The 21,681-nt window shown below is 36.7% G+C and overlaps 1 protein-coding gene across 2 annotated transcripts in view; it reads left to right on the forward strand.

Annotated features, from left to right (window-relative positions):
• Positions 1-21,681, forward strand: part of LOC121389514 (carboxypeptidase B-like) — a 43,369-nt gene that overhangs the window by 11,842 nt on the left and 9,846 nt on the right. For both annotated transcript variants that reach the window (XM_041521166.1, XM_041521167.1), the window contains exons 4-9: positions 13,516-13,652; positions 14,192-14,291; positions 15,404-15,511; positions 16,944-17,045; positions 18,382-18,480; positions 19,528-19,621. In XM_041521166.1, coding sequence (XP_041377100.1) covers positions 13,516-13,652; positions 14,192-14,291; positions 15,404-15,511; positions 16,944-17,045; positions 18,382-18,480; positions 19,528-19,621 — 640 coding nt within the window. The remainder of the gene's footprint in view (positions 1-13,515; positions 13,653-14,191; positions 14,292-15,403; positions 15,512-16,943; positions 17,046-18,381; positions 18,481-19,527; positions 19,622-21,681) is intronic.

Here is a 21,681-nt window from a genome sequence, read left to right on the forward strand (position 1 = left end):
AACCGATATGATGAATTGTGGAACAGCCCTAAAAAAAAAAAACACATTGAAAAAGAACCGTTGAAGTCGGGTAATGCGGGTTTCTTAATAAATAACCTTCATCAACGAAAGCAATGTCAGAGTCGCTTAATGACATCTAAACGACAACCCGTCGTAAACACGCGATGTAGTACTTTCCATTATTTCTCCATAAGTGTTTTCTTATAGCACTGCGTTTAATTTGTCACTAACTTAATTAATTTCTAGCGGGGTTTGAACCAATGTCTTCAGTTAGTGTATAACAGCGATTTAAAAGAATGTTTTATTTTATTTTATTTGTTTTGTTTTATTTTATTTTATTTGTTTGTTAGTTTCTTGTTTGTTGTTTTATTTTATTTGTTATTTGTTTGTTTGTGTGTTCGTTTTGTTTTATTTTATTTTATCCTGTCTGTGGGATTGCGCATATAAATGATTCCATGATGCTACTAATGGAAAAATGTAGCGGGTTTCCTCTCTAAGACTATACGTCAAAAATACCAAATGTTTGACATTCAATAGCCGATGATTAATAAATGAATGCACTCTAATTGTGACGTCAAACAAAACAAACTTTAACTTCATTTATTTACTTGTGTATTTATGTATTTATTTGAACCATATACCGACGTGACAACACGTACGATAACTAATATTAATATTAATACTGTCTTCAGTTCCTGTAAATGATAATCATCATTCAAACTGAGCTGTCAAGTCGAGTCTCAAATAACACGTAATCGATACAGTATGAGAACAAACGTAATTACAACCCGTACCAGGTGCACGATATTAAATGATGATTTATGAAGGAATTGGGGGTTTTTATTTTTATTATTATTATTAATTTGTTTGTTTGTATTTTCTTTTGGGGGGGAGGGCGATGAAGCTACTGAAGTAGCCAGAGCCGGTTTATTCTAGTAGCGCATGTAGTACATGCTACGCCCACGCGCTTCAGAGGGACCCACGGTGATGTGTACATTTATTTTTCACAGGTCATTTCCCCCCTCTCCCCGAGGGGTTTGCACAATATATATCCTGGGAAGGGGAACCCGCTGTTATTTGTGCTACAGGCCTCGCGGATCCTTAAAGCGGCTCTGGAAGTAGCTGCCAACTATACATATCTGTCTCTGAATTCATAAGCGTACATACGACAACATATAATACCATCTACGTATTTTAATTACCGTAATTCCTTGAATAGTGGCCTGCCTTGAACAAAATGTTTTGTTTTATAGAGGTCTTCCTTGAATAGAAACCTGCCTTACATAAAGGCCCGTTTCTGCTAACTTTGTACTCCTGACTTTTGTTAAAACTTGTTCATATAATAATCTTATTCTTAACTACTACACAATCTTAAAACAAATGACGATGTTTAAAATATTTTGCATGAAATTTTTTTTTTAGAAGTCTGCCTTGAACAGAGCGTCGCGATTCTTAATATATATACTCTTAAAAAAAAAAGGGAACTCTAATAAGAATTTACAATTGCCAAAATTGTAAGGTATATTAGCTGTGGGGAATGGTTATATGATAATAGTGAATTAATTGGACAAACATTACAACCGGTAGTTCAGTATTACAGTAGGTTTTATGACTACCAAAGATCTTGAAGGACGATTGGGGTAAAAGTGAAATTTGAAAGTTGACGTTTTTTATCAGTAAATCGCAAATTCAAACAATAAAAATGACTAAAAACAAAACAATAACAACTGTATGATCAACAGAATGAGAAAGATTGACAGAAATAATGTTCCACAGTGATTAATGGACCTTCCTGGAAATTGTCAAAATCGAGAATGACACCCCACGCACGTGTACGGGGCAACTGCGTGATGCATGTGCAAACTATGGAATGTGTTTCGGTGTGTTGACAAACAGACCTGAACGTTCTTTACTAGGATGTCTGTGGTCAAAACGTATGTTTGGTCTAATAGTTGATATTAACATTAATATTTTTTGAAGAGTGTATGTATATATATATATATATATATATATATATATATATATATATATATATATATATATATATATATGTATGTATGTGTGTGTGTGTGTGTGTGTGTTTGTGTGTGTGTGAATGTGCGTGCGTGCGTGCGTGTTATATACACAATGTTCTAGTAAACACATTAATTCAACATTACTTGTTCACGTGTTGTATTTTTACATCACGTACCATATAATTATATTGTCTGGAAAAAAGAAGAATTTGAAAAGTGTCAAATGACCATAACACAACGGATTCGATTACATACACTACTAATTAAATTTTTTCGGATTTTTTCTTCTTCTATTTTTGGCTTTGGTGTGTGTCAGATACCTGTCTGTTGTATAAATACATACGAATAGGAGACCTGGTGAGAACTGGTGAGTGGGGGTGTTGTCAGACAACATACACGTACATACAACCAGACACTCACACACATATATATTGGTATCCTGCCATTTGTAACACATCCCATTTCTTACACACCTTATAACAACATAGGTCATGGTTGAGTGAACTGCTAATCCTATACCTTCTACCTAGTATGAAATAATAGGTCATGGTTGAGTGAACTGCTAATCCTATACCTTCTACCTAGTATGAACTTCCCAGAAGATGGCTACACCCAACCCTCTGAACACCATAATTACCCAAGACACCAAGTTCCAAACAGAAGCAGCAACAGCAGTGGCCCTTCCAGAAAAAGATACAGAATAACAACTCCCACCCATGTTCCAGTGTTTGAGGATATGAACAGATTTGCCCCTCTGAATGCTATGTCTTCCAGTTAGGGATGTCATGGAGCCATAAACTGTGTCCCCCATCTCAAAACTGTCTCAAATATCACCCCCAGCCAACACTGTATAAGCAATGGACCAAACCATTCCATATCAGGAAACACTAACTCCAATGCAATGTACAGAGATATATATAATAAAAATATTTTCCATGACAGGACATTACCTTTATGTATATGTGGTAAAACACATTCTACTGGTTCACTTTGTGATGTTACCAACCCTACACAAGCTAGTAATATTATAAGTAATATTAACTCACCTTGTTTCAATTTTGGCAACACAGACTTAAAAAGACAATACATGTTTGACTTACAGTAGTAATACTGACTTGCTGTCAGATGACATACATGTAAGTACAAATGATACACCAAGTTTTAGTGGTTTTTACAATGTTGGGTTCATTTGACAGAAATACCTACCTACAAGGTAAGAATGGCACTAGCAGTAATAAAATCTTACCACATGATACTATATTGACATGTGATATACATGCACCATATTCCAATAGCCTCTACAATGTTTGTTTACATGATAGAAATCCTGATCTACATAATGGTATAATTGGTATTAGAAACATAGACTCTCTATATGAAAATATAAATATATGTACACATGACATACCAATATTACCTTGTCTGAAAGATTTTGACAATGTTGATTTATATGATATGAATTCTGACCAATATGAGGTTACTACATGTAAAAGTAATACAGATTTACCATGTAGCAGCATATGTACACATGACATACCATGTTTCAATACTTTTAGCTATGATTTATGTGATAGAAGCACTAACTTAACAGGTGAGCATGTTCACAGTCCCACAATACCTTATGATATATTATCTAATATTGATGTAGCCTGTGACAGTGGTAATTTAAGTAATGTTGCTATAGCAAATAACTTACCTTGTGATTCACCTGATAGCATGAGCCATGTTACTGCTGATAGTATTAGTACAGTTGAGACACCTCTCAAAAAAGTTCACAATACTAACCCACCCAGTAATTGTAATAGTAGCAACAACCCACTCTGTGATAATAATTCAAATGAATATGTTGAACAACCCTATATTTCAAGTGTATATTTACCCTCGGCTGATACTCTGTCTACAAATATTAGCTCACCTTGTGGTGGTACTACAAATGTATACTTACCTCCTGCTAGCACTAAAGATGTTAGCATACCTTGTGATAATATTTCAAATGTACATCCACCTGCAGTTAATGATATGTTAACACATGTTGACCCACTCTGTGATAGTATCTCAAATGTATACTTAACTGCAATGAATAATTTGCTTACAAATTATATTAGCTCATCTTGTTGTAGTACTACAAATGTATATTTATCTCCTGTTAGAACCAAACATGTTGATATACCTTGTGATAGTACATCAAATACTGATCCACATTATGATAATACTACTACAAATGTACATATAGTTCCTATTAGCACCACAGATGTTAGCCCACCCTACTATTCAAATGTATATTTACATGTAAATCCATTTAATAATATACCTATAAATGTCAACCCACCGTGTGTCAGTACTACAAATGTATATTTACCTTCTGTTATTACCCCAAATGCTGATATGTTTTGTGATAGTATATCAAATATTGACCCATGTTATATCAATACCATAAATGTACATACGGTTCCTATTAGCACCACAAATGTTAACCCACCCTGTATGAGCACCGTCAAAACTGATCAACCTTATGTAGCTGGGGAAATATACCAAAACAAGCCCAATCCACTGACTTCTTGTGACAGTTGTGAAAATACTCAATTATCTGTTATTAGTATTAATGTGTGTGGTCTGAGAAGTAAATTAAAAATCCCTGATTTGTAGAATTTATATCTAAGTATGATATCCTTTGTTTTACTGAAACAAAAACAGATCAAACAGACTGCATGTCAACATTATTACCTGGCTATACCTTCCTTCTGAATAACAGGGAAAAAAGATTAAATTCATCAGGTGGAATAGCCATTGGTATAAAAAATGAATTGTCTTCTACTATAGATTTCAATATCACAAATAATTCTGAATATGTGTCTTGGTTTAGCATTCCCACGGAAATTACAGGTCTTCACGGAAAACTAACCATCGGTGTTGTATACATTCCTCCTATTGGATCCCCATACTATAAAGAAAATATTTTTGACATTATTGAAAGTGAACTTATTGAACACATAGAAGAACATAGCCCACTTTTACTACTAGGTGATTTTAATGCTAGAACAAATTGTTTCCCAGATTACACTGTAATTGATACTGACATTGACATACTAAACAACATGGAAAATTATATGTTAGATTTTTTTAATGACATATACAAATTAGAATCATATAATATTCCCATAGAAAGAGCAAGTCAATATATTGGCAAAGTAAACAGTCATGGTATTAAACTATTAAATATATGTAAGTCACACAATTTATATATAATAAATGGCAGATTAGGACATGATAAAAACATAGGAAAATTGACTTGTAAAGATAGCAGTGTTGTTGATTATGCCATTGGCAACCATCATTTATTAAAAATAGCTAAACATTTTGATGTATGTGAGTTTGACCCACTTTTTTCAGATGTACATTGTGCTTTAATACTTAGCTTAAATGTTGATAAACATGCTAACGATAACGATACTTCTAATTGTATGACATATTCAGCTAACAAAAAGCCAAGTAAATGGAAACCAGAAAAATCAACAGAATTTAAAAATAAAATTAACCAGGACTCACTCGAAATCATATCCACAATGCTTGATAATCAGTCTGTTGACATTCAAACACGTGTCGATACTGCAACACAGGCTATGAAAAAACTATTTTTAGATGCGGCTGAATCGACTCTAGGTCATGCACGATCTTGCACGATCAAGCGACGTGTAAAACTCAAAGGTAACCAATCGCTGTTCGGTAAGACACACAGTTGTCGAATTCTACGCGGAAAATATCATGAGGCCAAACAAACGTATAACTCAAGAATAACTTTAGAAAATAAACAAAGATTAATTAATGCAAGTAAAACGTATAAAAAGTCCTTGCTGAAAGAACATTCCGTCCAAAGATTTAATATTGAAAAACAAATGCGACAATTGAGGACAAACGACCCAAAAGCTTTTTACAAACTACTTAAACGACCTAACGAAGATAATAACTTACCACCGTTAGATGTTTTCTATCATTTTTTCCAAACTCTAAACAAAGGCGAATCGGACGATAACGAAACAAAAATAAACTTTAATAACATAGACTCAGATAGTGAAAATGTTTTAAACAGTAGAATTGAAGAAAATGAAATATTAAATGCTATAAAACAACTGAAAAACGGTAAGGCACCTGGAATCGACAATATCATTAATGAATACATTAAAACAACTGCCGGCATAATACTACCAATCTATATTAAACTGTTTAACATAATCTTCGACAATAGTGTTTTTCCCAATGAATGGTTGACTGGATTAATTAAACCCATTTTTAAAAATAAAGGAAATCGTTCGTTACCAGAAAATTATAGACCAATAACATTGCTCTGTTGCATCTCTAAACTGTTCACCACAATTTTAAATAACCGATTAAATGCTTTTATTGAAGAAAATAATATACTGAATGAATCTCAGACTGCTTTCCGAAAAGGCTACTCTACTACCGACCATCTATTTAATATACATTCTCTGATAGAAATTTTAAAGACAAGAAAAAGGAAATTATTTTGTGCTTTTGTAGATTTCCAAAAAGCTTTTGATCTTATTTCTAGAACTTGCCTATGGCAGAAACTGTTAGAAAATAATATTAATGGAAAATTCTTTAAAATAATTTATCAAATGTATCAAGGAATAAAGTCATGTATTTGTACAAAAACCGAAACCTCTGAGCTATTTCCATGCAACATCGGTGTCCGACAAGGAGAAAATTTGTCGCCTGTCCTGTTTTCCCTGTATTTAAATGATCTAGATAATTACTTAAAAAGCCAAAATTGTACTGGGGTATCCCTGGATAGAGATGAAACGTTCGATAAAACAGCTCTTTACTTTTTATGTTTATTATATGCTGACGATACTGCGCTTCTCGCATCAAACGCCTCTGACTTACAACAATCCCTAAATGTCTTTTCACAATATTGCAATAAATGGAAACTCAAAGTAAATGCAAGTAAAACTAAAATAATCATTTTCAATGGCACCAGTAATGATTACAAGAAAGTTTTTATACTTGGACATGATGTGCTTGAAAACGTAAAAGAATATAAATACTTAGGTCTTACTTTTACCAAACTAAATAAATTTAATACAAGCAAAAAACTACTAACTCAAAAGGCAACAAAAGCAATGTACTTTGTTCTGTCTAAATCCAAAGACAATAACTTTTCAATAGAATGCAAATTAAAACTATTTGATTCCATTGTACTCCCGATTCTCTTATACGGGTGCGAAATATGGGGTTATGAAAACATCGATATCATTGAAACTATTCATATAACATTCCTAAGACACATCTTACCAGTTAAAAAAGGCACCCCGCTATTCATGTTATATGGAGAACTAGGAAGAAGACCCCTTAAACTAATTATTCAACAAAGAATTATAAGTTTTTGGGCCCGTATCGTATCTGGTAAACAAACAAAATCATCGTTTTTACTGCATGAATTAATGTTACACGACTCTTCTGTTAATGGATATAGTTATAAATGGATAAAAATGGTCGAAGATATATTTAACCAGCTAGGCATGACAAATGTTTGTATGTCACGGAACTTTTCATCCGTAAAAATACTTCTTAATCAAGTAAAATTAAGACAAAACGACCAGTATTTACAACAATGGAATACAAACATAACTTTATCATCAAAAGGTAAAACGTACACTATATTTAAGGAAAACCTAAGATTAGAAAAATATCTTATTATATTACCACAAACATGTTGGACTATATTACTCAAATTTAGAACATCTAATCACTACTTACCAATCGAAACAGGACGCTGGAACAACACCCCAGTGGAAGATCGAACGTGCACATTATGTAACAATAATGATATTGGAGACGAATTTCACTATTTATTCACATGTACTTATTTCACTAACTACCGTAAAAATTTGCTTAAGCCATATTATTATAATAAACCAAGTACGCTGAAATTTAAACAACTAATGACGAATAGCAAAATAAGTGTTCTCAAGAAATTATGTAAATTAATAAAAGAAATTATTAATAAATGCAGTAAACCCTAAAATATATGTATATGAATTATGTACAATGTCTTATTACTACCCAAGTATACATGTATATATGTGTGCGCATGTCTGATTAGCACATTTGGTAGGAATTACAATAATGTGACATTACATTACTTTATTCTAATTGTATTATATTATTCCTTATTATTCTATTGCATTTGTATTATACTATTGTCTCTATTACTTTATTGCATTTGTATTAATACTATTGTACTATTGTCTCCTGTAAACCCTATCTTGTCACTACAGTTTATATATCATGTTCCTCATATGCCGTTGTGTAACGGCCTGAGTGTAATAAAGTTCTGTTCTGTTCTGTTCTGAAATAATAGGTCATGGTTGAGTGAACTGCTAATCCTATACCTTCTACCTAGTATGCAATAATAGACTCACCTTCTATTAACAATTAAGACACAAGAACAGAACATATATTCACATTTATTTATTAAAAATTATCTATTTACTATGTGGTGATAGAGAATCTATGCCCGTAACTGATGTACTGTAAATTGGAATGATATTGCTCACGGCTTCAGTTATTAACAATTAAGACCGTTTTAAGAGTAAAACCGTTTATGAAGTAAAAGAACAAATGCTAAGTCGCCACTGACTGAAGTTCTAGTCATTAATTAATAGTAGAAGAAATAACAACTTGACAACTATGTTAACTTTTTTCTCCGAAGAACACTTGTTAGAATTGTTTGACCTCAGATAGCCAGTGATTAATTAACCAATGCGCTCCAGCGGTGTCGTTAAACAAAACAATTTTTTAGCTATACGGCCTACTATGTCCACAAATTATGGAAATTGGGGTAATTTGTAAAAAAAAAAACCAATCACCAGGACATTTCGTGTGCACATCAACTTCTACGTTTTTTTCTTAATGTTTCAAGCAAACTCAGTCAGTTCTAGACAACTTCCCCAAGTTCAGCCAGCAAACGTTTCGCTAACGTTCTCGAACTATTTGATTAGGTCCCGAGATGGCCATTGGGTTTATCCTGAAGCGCACAAACCAGTCTAGCGGACGTTTTTCTGCTCGGTCTGGCTGAACTCAGCCCTGTTTCAAGCATAACTTGACAAATGGCCTCTCAGCCAATCAAAACTGACGTTACAGTACTTCATGGCTATTCAAACAGTTAAGCTGCTGCTAAACAGTGGTTTTATTTTTATTATAGCTAAAACCCGGCCGATAAAGATGATCAGATTTCTGAAAGATTGACGACACCACTAGAGCACATTGAAGACTTCAGAAAATGTATCCATCCATTAAACCACTACAGTAGCACTCAGTATATCAATTAATGTAAGGGCAAGTTTAGATGCCTCAAACAAACCGAGGCAAATTAACAACTAATTATTTACTTACTACATGCAACCCCTGCGCAAGTACCAGGCCGAACAACTTTCCGGAATTTTCCGAAAAATACGGAATTTTCATCACGTACTCGGAATTCCGGAATTGATGCCAAATATCCAGAATTTTTTTCAAATTCATTTTTTTTTAACCAACTAATTTTTATTACATTTTTAGAATTTAAAATCTTTATCACTCATTTTGACCTGAGGCAGAGCTGTCAACCTGCGGCAATTCTTAGGCGTGAGAAAAAAAAAAAATCCGGGTCCAGCGACTGCAGGCTCTTGGTCAGAGTTTTTTTGTGTTTTTTTTGTTTAAGTCGAAAATGGAAATCTCTATAAAAAAAAAAATTAAAAAAAAAAAAAAAAATAAAAAAAAATTAAGCGAGTGCAAGTTTGACTAATTAATACGGTTAATGTTGAACCATACAAGTCGGTCATCGGTCGCACCCGCCAGTGATTGTTAGTATTGAACCGAAGGTAGGTTCAATATGCTGTATTATTATTAATAGGTAACGAATTCAGAGACCTGCATATCAGCATATAATTCCATTCAGTTCTAAAATATAAATTACGATTATAAAATATTTTTATTTTAGAAAAAGTGTGAGATTATAGTAACGTTGCGTGAGAGCTTGATGTTTGTTACAAATGCGTGAGACTCACGCCAAATGCGTTGGAGTTGACAGGTATGCTGAGTTCCGTTTTGTCTAGTTTTGTGCCGCGGGCGTGTGTCTATTGTCAACAGCTGACCAATGAAAATGTCGAGTAAGCTGAAGCCATATATGGAAATTTTCTTTCTTATTTTTTTTATACTCGAATAGTTTATGTATTCATTTTAAAGATATTTTAATTGAATTATATTCCTACGGGGCAGGCATTGGTTCTATGACGATGTATACAATTTTGCCACTGTGGATGAAAGCATGAATATATAACAGAAGAACGCTACGATCGTACAAAAACAAAAGAAAAAAACGAACCGACAGTTGTCTTCTTTCCATTGGCTTTCACATGCAACATTTGACTAAATAATATTTGGCCACCACTAATCTGTTATATGACGCATCCATAACATTAATATACCTACCGATATTATTTTATTCAAGTAAGTTAATAATAACGCGATTTTTTGTCTTCTGTACACTGGCTCCCCAAAAGTGTTACTGTAATAGTAATGTAAGCGTAATGCAAAACGGCAGCCAGTCTTAATGTGGGTAGCAGACGTTTCGTCCTCGAACCAGTTGGCCACAAATCAGTTCGACCCCACTACATACATATGATGAAATATTGCATATGCGGTAATGTACCTACATAAAAATAACATTGGTCCCAAGTTTGTTCGTCACTTTATTACTAATCTGTAGGTGGTAGTCTTAAACTGTAACACAATATTTGCAAATAAAGTGGGGTTTTTTTGTAGGTGTAGGTGTGTGTGTGTGTGTCTTTTTTATGAGGCAGTTCCAGTTCACATATAAATAATGATATACTCATTTGTATTGTCATTTTGCAAATATATGTCAAACATGACATTTTTCGCATTGTTTAAAATTACTTTTATGAAAATGACGCTTTCGCGCGCTTTAAATTATTGTTATGTTTCGCGCGCATAAAAAAGAAAATATCAGAAAATTTCTGAAAAATATTTCCATTAGGTTGGTCGCCCTGAAGTACTATTTTGCCAAAATGCCCTTTAGACTCTGCTTTAAGGCGAAGCCACACGATACGAGTGTCGTGAACGAGAATAGCCGATTGCATAGCAACCGATGATATCGTAATGTTTGTATTGTCACAAATGGTTATGCTCGTGGCTCTGCTCATACGAGGCACTCGTAGCGTGTGGCGTCGCCTTTATGCAGACACTTTTATTGTTCACATTTATTATATAATGACGTCCGAGAGAAACTATCCCAAGAAAATTTGATTTAAATTATTTTATAATTTGGATAATGGAAATGAAATGGAGGTTAAATGTTTCTGCTTTTATGGAATGAAATTCTGTTCACAACTTGCCAAAATATCTGTCTATCTATCTATCTTTTTAAAATTGTTTTGGGTTTTTCCCCAGTAATCTTGGTATACTTTCTTTTGGTCGTCAGTATATATATATATATATATATATATATATATATATATATATATATATATATATATATATATATATATCTGTGTGCGTCTGTATGTGTGTGTGTCTGCCTGCCTGATTAATTGTATATCTGTTTACTCTGTCTGTCTCTCTGGCTGTGTGCCCACCCGTACGCCCCCTCCCCTTATAGCATATCCTCCTATAAATTCGTCACCCGTCCATCCATCCATCTAGCAGTGGGTGTCTCATAGTGACAGAGCACACTACAAGTTTTATGACATACGTTATTTCTCTACAAAAATACTCCTTTAGGTAGTACTAAACCAAATAACTTCCGGCTGGGTCAAAGTTCGAGGTGCACCCAACTTTTGACAGAGAAGTGAACACCACAAGTCCTGTGATTAGTTATAAATGTGAGTGTGTTGGTTGTAAAAAATAATAGTTTCATCTGGGTGAAAAAAAGTGCAATTTTATTTCATCTAGTACCAATGTGTCAAGTAGCCTTGTGCTTGAAACATGTATGGGGTACCTGTAAAAAAAAGTACTCGAATTTTGTGCGAAACTAGGGTAGTCATAGACGCTACCTGTTATCTCAGAAACGAGCAGCTTGACCCCCATTTTTTCTGATTTACTTTAAGTGTAAGGGGTGGTAGTATTTATATCCGTGGCGTTTATGTCGGTTGATACGTTGCAGGTAGGAGTTTTAGCCACATGTTACTATTGTCGTCTATGGGATTTGATTTGGTAGTATACACCCTTTAGATTGATGCATTTGTTCAATCTGGGGAGAGACGTAGCCCAGTGGTAAAGCGCTCGCTTGATGCGCTGTCTATTTGGGATCGATTCCTGGCAGTAGGCTCATTGGGCTATTTTTCGCTCCATCAAATGCACTACGACTGGTATATCAAAGGCCGTGGTATGTGCTATCATGTCTATGAGATGGTGCATATAAAAGATCCTTTGTTACTAATGGAAATGTAGCGGGTTTCCTCTCTAATACTATGTCACAGTTACCAAATATTTGACATCCAATAGCCGATGATTAATAAATCAATGTGCTTCAGTGGTGTCGTTAAACAAAACACACTTTAACGTTTTGTTTGTTCAATCTCTTGGGCAGGTCTGCAATGCTCTGCCAACAGAAGTCTAGAATTCTATCCTGAAACCACATTTCCACTCTTCTTGTGAGATCATAATCACCCTGAAACATCTGCCCACTGATCGAGGTGCTTCTTGAGACTGGCGAACACGCCCTAATCAAAGCCACATTATTTGTTATTGCAGCTGGTCGTATGTTGGCGAACACGCCCTGATCAAAGCCACATCATTTGTTATTGCAGCTGGTCGTATGTTGGCGAACACGCCCTAATCAAAGCCACATGATTTGTTATTGCAGCTGGTCGTATGTTGGCAGAACACGCCCTAATCAAAGCCACATTATTTGTTATTGCAGCTGGTCGTATGTTGGCGAACACGCCCTGATCAAAGCCACATCATTTGTTATTGCAGCTGGTCGTATGTTGGCGAACACGCCCTAATCAAAGCCACATGATTTGTTATTGCAGCTGGTCGTATGTTGGCAGAACACGCCCTAATCAAAGCCACATTATTTGTTATTGCAGCTGGTCGTATGTTGGCGAACACGCCCTAATCAAAGCCACATTATTTGTTATTGCAGCTGGTCGTATGTTGGCGAACACGCCCTAATCAAAGCCACATTATTTGTTATTGCAGCTGGTCGTATGTTGGCGAACACGCCCTAATCAAAGCCACATGATTTGTTATTGCAGCTGGTCGTATGTTGGCGAACACGCCCTAATCAAAGCCACATTATTTGTTATTGCAGCTGGTCGTCTGTTGGCGAACACGCCCTAATCAAAGCCACATTATTTGTTATTGAAGCTGGTCGTATGTTGGCGAACACGCCCTAATCAAAGCCACATTATTTGTTATTGCAGCTGGTCGTATGTTGGCGAACACGCCCTAATCAAAGCCACATTATTTGTTATTGCAGCTGGACGTCTGGAACGACGCTGGACACGACGGCGACCACGTGATCGTCATGGTGAGTCCTGGGCAGCAGACGACGTTCAAAGATTTCCTCAAGAAACACGGAATCTCCAGCGAAGTCTTCATCGACGACGTGCAAAAGTGAGAACTAAAACATACATGTATTTCGTACACGGCAGTCTCACTCATAGAGAGAGCTCGTCTGAGGTGGGGGTGGTGGGGCGAGACGTAGCCCAGTAGTAAAGCGCGGTCGGTCTAGGATCGATCCCCGTCGCTGAACCCATTGGACTATTTCTCGTTCCAGCCAGTGCACCACGACTGGTATATCAATCCTGTCTGTGGGGCGGTGCATATAAAAGATCCCTTGCTACTAATGGAAAAATGTAGCGGATTTCCTCTCTATATGTCAAAATGACCATATGTTTGACACCCAACAGCCGATGATTAATAAATCAATGCGCTCTTGTGATGTCGTTAAACAAAAGAAACTTTAAAACAAACTTTTTTCATCTGAGGTGCGCGATCGTCCCATATGGACTTCTTGTTGTTGTTTTATTTGTTGTTGTTGTTGTTGTTGTTTATTTTATTTTATTTTACTTATTTAAATCTGTACCCACCAGTGTTCAAATTCGTGTCAATATGGCGTCTCGTCCATTCTGGTTTGCGTGTCTTTAATGCAGATACATCGAGCAGGAGGAGGGTGAACTGAAGTACAGGAGGCGGCGGCAAGTTTCTTCTCTTCTCGGCCAGATTTCAAACTCCTACTTACCTTACAACGAGGTATCAACTTTTAAAGCTGCAAGCTCGAAGACATTAAAAGAAATCATTTATCCATATAATTATTGTAATACAGACTATCCAAACTATAAAATGAACACAATTACCTTTAACATCATTTGAATCTAATTAAAATTAGTTCCCCTGGTTAATTACTATTACCTGTGGATCTAACAGAACCTCATTGGAGCTCATGTTCAGCTGACCTTTCATTCGACTAATCAAATCAAAAGCTTACATGCAAACTCATGCCTGTGATTGGAAAAGAATTTGAAAACATTCGGGATTATGCCGAGGGTGAATTACGAAGTATGCCGGAAACTAATTTCAATATAAAATTTTATATAAAATTCGTTTCAAGACGAAACCCCCCTCCAAAAAAAAAAACGTGATGGTATAGCCATAAAATCTGTTTATACTTGTATACAATCCAGAGTTTATTACTGCACTTTTCCCCCCTCTTTTTTAATGTTGAACTAGACCAACAATTTCGTCTATTGCATACATAGTCTCGCCCGATATTTTTAGAATTTGTATGCTCCCGAATAACGCTATAAAAGGCGAAGATTAATTGGTCGATATTTAAATTGTTCTTTTATAGATGAAATGTCAACTGGACATGGGAGTCCACGCAATATTGTTAGATCTACTGGTAGACCAGTAGAGCTAATTTTAATCAGATTGACATCATTTAAATGTAAACGTCTGATAAAGGAAAGGAAAGGAAGGCAATGTTTTATTTAAAGCCGCACTCAACACATTTTATTTACGGTCATATGGTGTCGGCACTATGATATAGCTAGTTCTTATTAATGAAACGCCTAACAAGTTACGATCGCCGTCATTAACATAATTAATTACATACCTTTATCTATAACTTTAATACAGACACATATACACTATTATCCAACACTAGGAATGGACTTTTACTCCGTTCCCTCTAAATACTAAAATAGTATATCACTGCTTTGCATTTCCAGTATGACAACTCTCCCCACACCCTCTGCCCTTAAAACGTGCTTGATTCTGGGACAGGTAACTGTTGGCCGTTGTTCTACATATACATGTAGATCTGTACAGCTTGAAGAAACTCTGATTTTTATTTCTGTTTGCAGATAATAAATATGGTTACCAAGATCAAGAACGATGCGTCAGGACACGCCAACGTCGATTTGATAAACTACGGTACATCATCTGAGGGGAGAACACTCTATGTCGCAAAGGTAGATAAAAGCATCCCTAGTATTGGTAGAAGACCAGTTTTTTGTGAATATTCAGCTGATATTTATACATGTCAGTCCCTTACATTCTAAATGCCCACATATGTTTTAAAAATAAAGAAAGATACATGTATTTTTAGTTTAAAAAATACTCATTTAAAATATTTTTAGTTACATTTGTGTGTTACTTCCATCAGTAGTGCCCAAACTGCATGATTTTGGGTGCATTTTTGACAATGTTCACACCCATACAAGCCACACCCATGTGGGAGTTGGCGGATATCACACATACATTTATGGAAACTTTGCTCATCAAACCTTACAAAAACCCTCATTAGAATAAATGGTTAACTGTTTAATTTTTCACAAAATCAGCTTGTTTGAAAATTACCCAAATTGATCGCGCTCCACTTTCGTCACAAGGAAAACACGGTGTATGAATACCAAGCCTCATTGCAGCTAAACCGTTTGCACTGCTGGTGAAAAAACAATTGTCATTTTAAAAAATAACTCCTTGGCTCTCACTAAGCTTAAGCATTTACTTTCTATTCTAAATAATTAGCTTTCAGAAATGGATCTGTGCAAAACCAACAAATGAACTCTTTTCCGGGTACACAAGGGAGCTAACTGTATACTGCTACCTATAACCAAATTAGACATTGGCGTAAAACAATGACGGAAACTGCGGGGGTGGGGTGTTATATATTAATTTGATTTTCAACAGAAGGGATATATTATGTTCAGATTTGGGGTGGGGTAGGGTGTGGGGTGGGGTGTGATGCCCTCTGCCCCAACCCCGCCTCCGACGCTTATGAGGTATCAGGCTATACCCACTCCCCTCAGTTTTAACAGACTTCTGTAATATCAAACATTCGCGTTGATTATGAGAATCAGGTTTTCAGATTTTCGAAGCTATCCTAACTCTTATATACGGTATCGTAAAACGATCGTAGGTTATAACGTCACAACGACACATGCCATAGCCTACGTTGATTTCACGATATTGTTGTGCTAAGATAGCTTCGAGAATACGGGCCCAGGTTCCTTATTTCGAATAATTTTGTTTGTTATATATTAAACGTTTAAAATGTTGAAAATAAGATTTTGCTCCTTCCATCCCCTAACATAATAATAATAAAATATGACGCAGTACTTCATACGTATGCACGCACATACGTGTGTTTGTTTCAGAGTCGGTTTATTTTAGTAGGACATGCAGCATGTGCTACGGTCCCTGCGGTCATATTTCCCCTCTCCCCGAGGGGGTTGCAAAATATATATCCTGGGAAGAGGCCCCCGATTGTTATTTGTGCTACAGGCCCCGCGGATCCTTACACCGGCTCTAGTTTGTATGTTTTATGTGTTTTGCGAGTGTATATGTCTGTATGTCTGTCTGTCTCTGTGTTTGTTAATATTAATTACAATTTGATTCCAGATAAGTGACGGGAACACGTGTAAACCTGCTATTTTGATCGACGGCGGGTTCCACGCCAGGGAGTGGATTTCCCCGGCCACAGTTCTCCGCTTTATATACGAGGTGAGACCCGTCACAATTACACTGACCTAGAAACAGGACAAATGACCTCGGTGGTTAAACATCCCGGTTAACATCCCAGTACAGGCGCCAACCCAGAACAAGTTTAACGACTCAGTAGGTCACTACACTGACTTCTCTCACTAACCATTAACAACTAATTACTAACCCAGGCCTGTACGAACGGGGCAGGAGGCAGGGGATGTATGTATTTATGTATGTATGTGCATCTATGTATGTATGTATGTATGTATGTATGTATGTGTGTGTGTGTGTGTGTGTGTGTGTGTGTGTAATGTAATGTATGTATGTATGTATCTATGTATGTATGCATGTATGTATGTATGTATGTATGTAAGTATATTATATAAGTATATATATATATATATATATATATATATATATACGTATATATATATATATAATTATGTGTGTGTGTATGTGTATGTGTATGTGTGTATATATGTCCATTTTCGTCCTCAACTATATATACAAATAAAATTGAGGCTTGCACCCTCCTCCCCAACTAGAGGTTGTGGCCACCCCAGATATCGTTTATAAGTGAATGCAATGAACAGGACAACTGGGATGTGTTGGAATGAAATGTGTTTGCTACTTTATTCATTTATTTTTAATATTAAATTCAATTTTCAGAATGTAATTAGTATGTTATCTTGGGGATTCCCTTGGATGTATTCAGAAAGATGAAAATGACTATGATATATCGATTTATTATACCTCGTAGACCAAAAAACATGTTCGTTAATAGTGCCAATGTTATATTTTTGTCCAAGCGCCAGAATGACCTCGTAGATTGTGGATTTGGCAAAAATCTAAAACGAATCATAAAACTATTTCTTAGCTAATTATCACAAACAAGATAGCAAACTGACCAGAATAAAAAAAAACTTAAATAGACTATGCTAAGTTAACTAATACAATAAAACAGACACTACACAACATACACACTTAAACACACATATACACAAACAGACACACACACATACACAACACAAATACAGATATACACGCAAAAGCACTCGCTCACTCACACAAACACATACACGTACATTTATACTCGGTACATACACACACACATACATAAACACTCGCAAAAACACACAATCAAATAAACGCACACACACGTACGTACACACACACACACACACGCGCGCGCGCGCGCGCGCACACACACACACACACACACACATACAGAGAGACACACACACACAGTACAAACACACACGCACATACAATCATCCCAAACACACACACATTCATCCCACAAAACCATTCCTTTTATTTCTGTCTTGTAACGCATGTTTTCTCTTTCTTTCAGCTGGTTATGAATTCCGCTAATACAGACCTCGTAGGAAAGTTCGACTGGTACATCATTCCAGTTATGAACCCAGATGGTTACGAATACACCAGAACAAAGGTAACGTGCTGATTTGACCCTGGAGTAAATCACCGTACGTCGGACCAGTCTATGCAGTTCTTTGAAGTAATAATGTATGACTCTGTTTTCCGTGTTTCTGGTTAATTGTAACATTCTAGTACAACTTGTCTTCTTATTTTAATTCGGTCGTTCTGAATTAAGAGACGGTAGGTCCCTTGTGGTCGTGACTAGTTGGCAGTCCAAACACTTGAAGCGAGCGACACTGGTATTATTTGCAGCAGTTTATAGGCTAAGTCAAAACATCCATTGCATCGCCATAGTGGTTTCTTTATTATTAAAAAACAGTACAAAGAAGTGTGTTTTGTTTGACGACACCACTAGAGGACATTGATTTATTAATAATCGCTATTGGATGTCCAACATTTGGTTATTATGACAGTCTTAGAGAGGAAACCCGCGACATGTTTCCACTAGTAGCAAGCGATCTTTTATATGCACCATCCCATAGACAGGACAACACATACCACGACCTTTGATATACCAGTCGTGATGCTCTGGCGGGGGCGGGATTTAGCTCAGTCGGTTGAGTGCTCGCTTCAGATGCTCGTGTCGCAGGATCCAACCACCTCGGTGGATCCATTCAGTTGATTGTGTTTTTTCCCGTTCCAGCCAGTGCACCACAACTGGATAAAGGCCGTGGTATGTGCTTTCCTGTCTAGTGGGGAAGTGCATATAAGATCCCTTGCTGCATTAGGAAAAATGTAGTGGGTTTCTTCTGATGACTACGAGTCATAATTACCAAATGTTGGACATCCAATATCCGATGATTAATTAATCAACAATAATGAACAAGAAAGAAAAATTAAACTGCTTTTAAAAGATATATACTTTCTCGTGGAATCGTTTGGCAAAACCTTTGTCAAATAGCTCTGAATTAAAATAATTTGGTATTGTTTTTATTATACCCCCCCCCCCACCCCCACCCCCCGCCCCCGAACACATACACAAAAGAAAACAAACAAAACAACAGATTAATAACGATGGTGTTTCGTCATTTTAATTTTTTTATGTTTCATTTCCTTTCAGGACCGGATGTGGCGTAAGACACGAAATGTCAATACCGGAAACACTTGCCGAGGCACCGATCCGAATAGAAACTTTGATTACCACTGGGATCCATGTACGTAATTTTTTAATAGGTCTTAGGTTATTTTCACGTGACATTTTTCTTTTATAAAACTGTATTATTTTCACAAGCACTTTGTGTTTTTACTTTGGTTTCTAAGCCGATTTGACCTGATGGACATTAATATTTATGTCAGGCGCTTCGCCTGAATGAACAAAACTATGCACTCACAGTAACTTCATTTTCATACTTTAAGAACCATTTTCAATAAAGTTTGTCTTTAAAGTTTGTTTTTTGTTTAACGACACCACTAGAGTACATTGATTTATTAATCATCGGCTATTGGATGTCAAACATATGGTAATTTTTGACACAGTCATAGAGAGGAAACGCGCTACATTTGTTTCATTGGTAGCTAGATATCTTTTGTATGCATCATCCCACAAACAGGATAGCACATACCACGGCCTTTGATATACCAGTTGTGGTGCACTGGCATTTTCAATAAACTCCGTGTCTGACTGGGTGCGGGCACGATACTTGGAGGAAAACAAGAAGCGTGCGAGGTTCTTGGGAGGATGCTGTACAGAAACGTTTTGAAATCTAGATGTTTTCAAACGCAATTTCCTGCATTCTACAAGTAAAATTCATCTTTGCAAATACAGGTTATGCAAATTAAAATACTAATAAATAATAAATTTGTTTTAGCTTTGACTTTAGCTTTGGTTGGAGACACGCCTGCATTACCTACTAGCCCTAAGGCTGATGACATTCATTTTCTCTTTGTTATGTCATATATGAGTAGTAAGCAGGCCTGTATAGCCTCATGACCTACTTTCGGTGACCTTGACCTTGATGACGTCACGGACTACTGTGCCGTGACCTCGTCCTACTGGCCCCGACCTACTTAGACTGACCGTGACCTACTTAGACTGGCCTACTGTGCCGTGTGCAACGTCCTACTGACCCGACCCTGACCTACTTAGACCGGCCCCTGACCTACTTAGACTAACACGAAAGAGTATAAAAAGGCTAGATACGGTTTCATTGTCATTCGCTCGCCGAAAACGATCAGATCTACGTTCAATCCAGAGATGGCCTGTTCCACAAGTGATGAAGTGAGATGTCGTCTAGAACTTGGAACTAACGTCTACGTGGTGGCCAAGTTATGGAAAGGGGACACTGCTATTCACATAAGGCAATTTGACAGTGACAAGGGGAAAACTTTCCCCACCAAACGAGGCATCACCCTTACCCTGAAACACTGGGTTGAACTGTCTACGTGTACCGGTCAAATTGATGAAACCATAGCTGCTTTAAAGGAAAGGAAAGAAGAGAAATTGTTTCACCATCTTGGTGCCAACATGTATGTGAGCGTGGACAAAAACATTGCCGGGGTGGACATTCGGCAGTGGTGGTGGTGTGTGGACACAGTGAAGCCATCAAGGAAAGGAATTTTCCTTTCCCTTCAACAATGGAGTAAACTGAAAGACTGTTTCGAAATGATGAGTGACTTTGTACCAGAGCTGAACTCGATTGTGCCCTGCGCCATGCAAGACGACCATCAAAACCAGATGGGCTTCCTGCAGTGTAACTTCTGCAACCCTAACGAGTGTCACCAGTGGTGAACGAGTGTGACAAACATTTTGTTTTGGAGGAACTCAAAAGTATAAAAGAATGGATTTATGATTTACACTTCATTTGCTTTGTGACTGTGTTTGAGAACAGACGTGTTTTATGATTCTGACATTCTTGTGTCTTGTTGCACTCTATCTGGAACGAAGAAGATGGCATCGGGATATTCGAGCAGTCTTAGTAGCAGCAGCAGCGACGAGGACGACGTCTTGGTCTGCAAATGTTCAGAAAGACATACAGTCAAAAGAGTGACTACCAAACCTGAAGAACAGTTCATGGATCAAACGGATGCTGCCTGTGACAATATGGATGAAGATGGCGAACTCGTGGATGAACCCACAGATCAGACGGATGCCGCCCGTGACACAGACGCTGCCTGGGATGAAGAAGACTGCTGTTCGAGACGTTACCTGTTCTGTCATCATCCCGAAATGAGACATTTCTATGCCCGGATGCTGACATTTGGGTGGTGGCCCATA

Source organism: Gigantopelta aegis, chromosome 14, assembly GCF_016097555.1.
Source record: "Gigantopelta aegis isolate Gae_Host chromosome 14, Gae_host_genome, whole genome shotgun sequence".
NCBI classification, from domain to species: domain Eukaryota; kingdom Metazoa; phylum Mollusca; class Gastropoda; order Neomphalida; family Peltospiridae; genus Gigantopelta; species Gigantopelta aegis.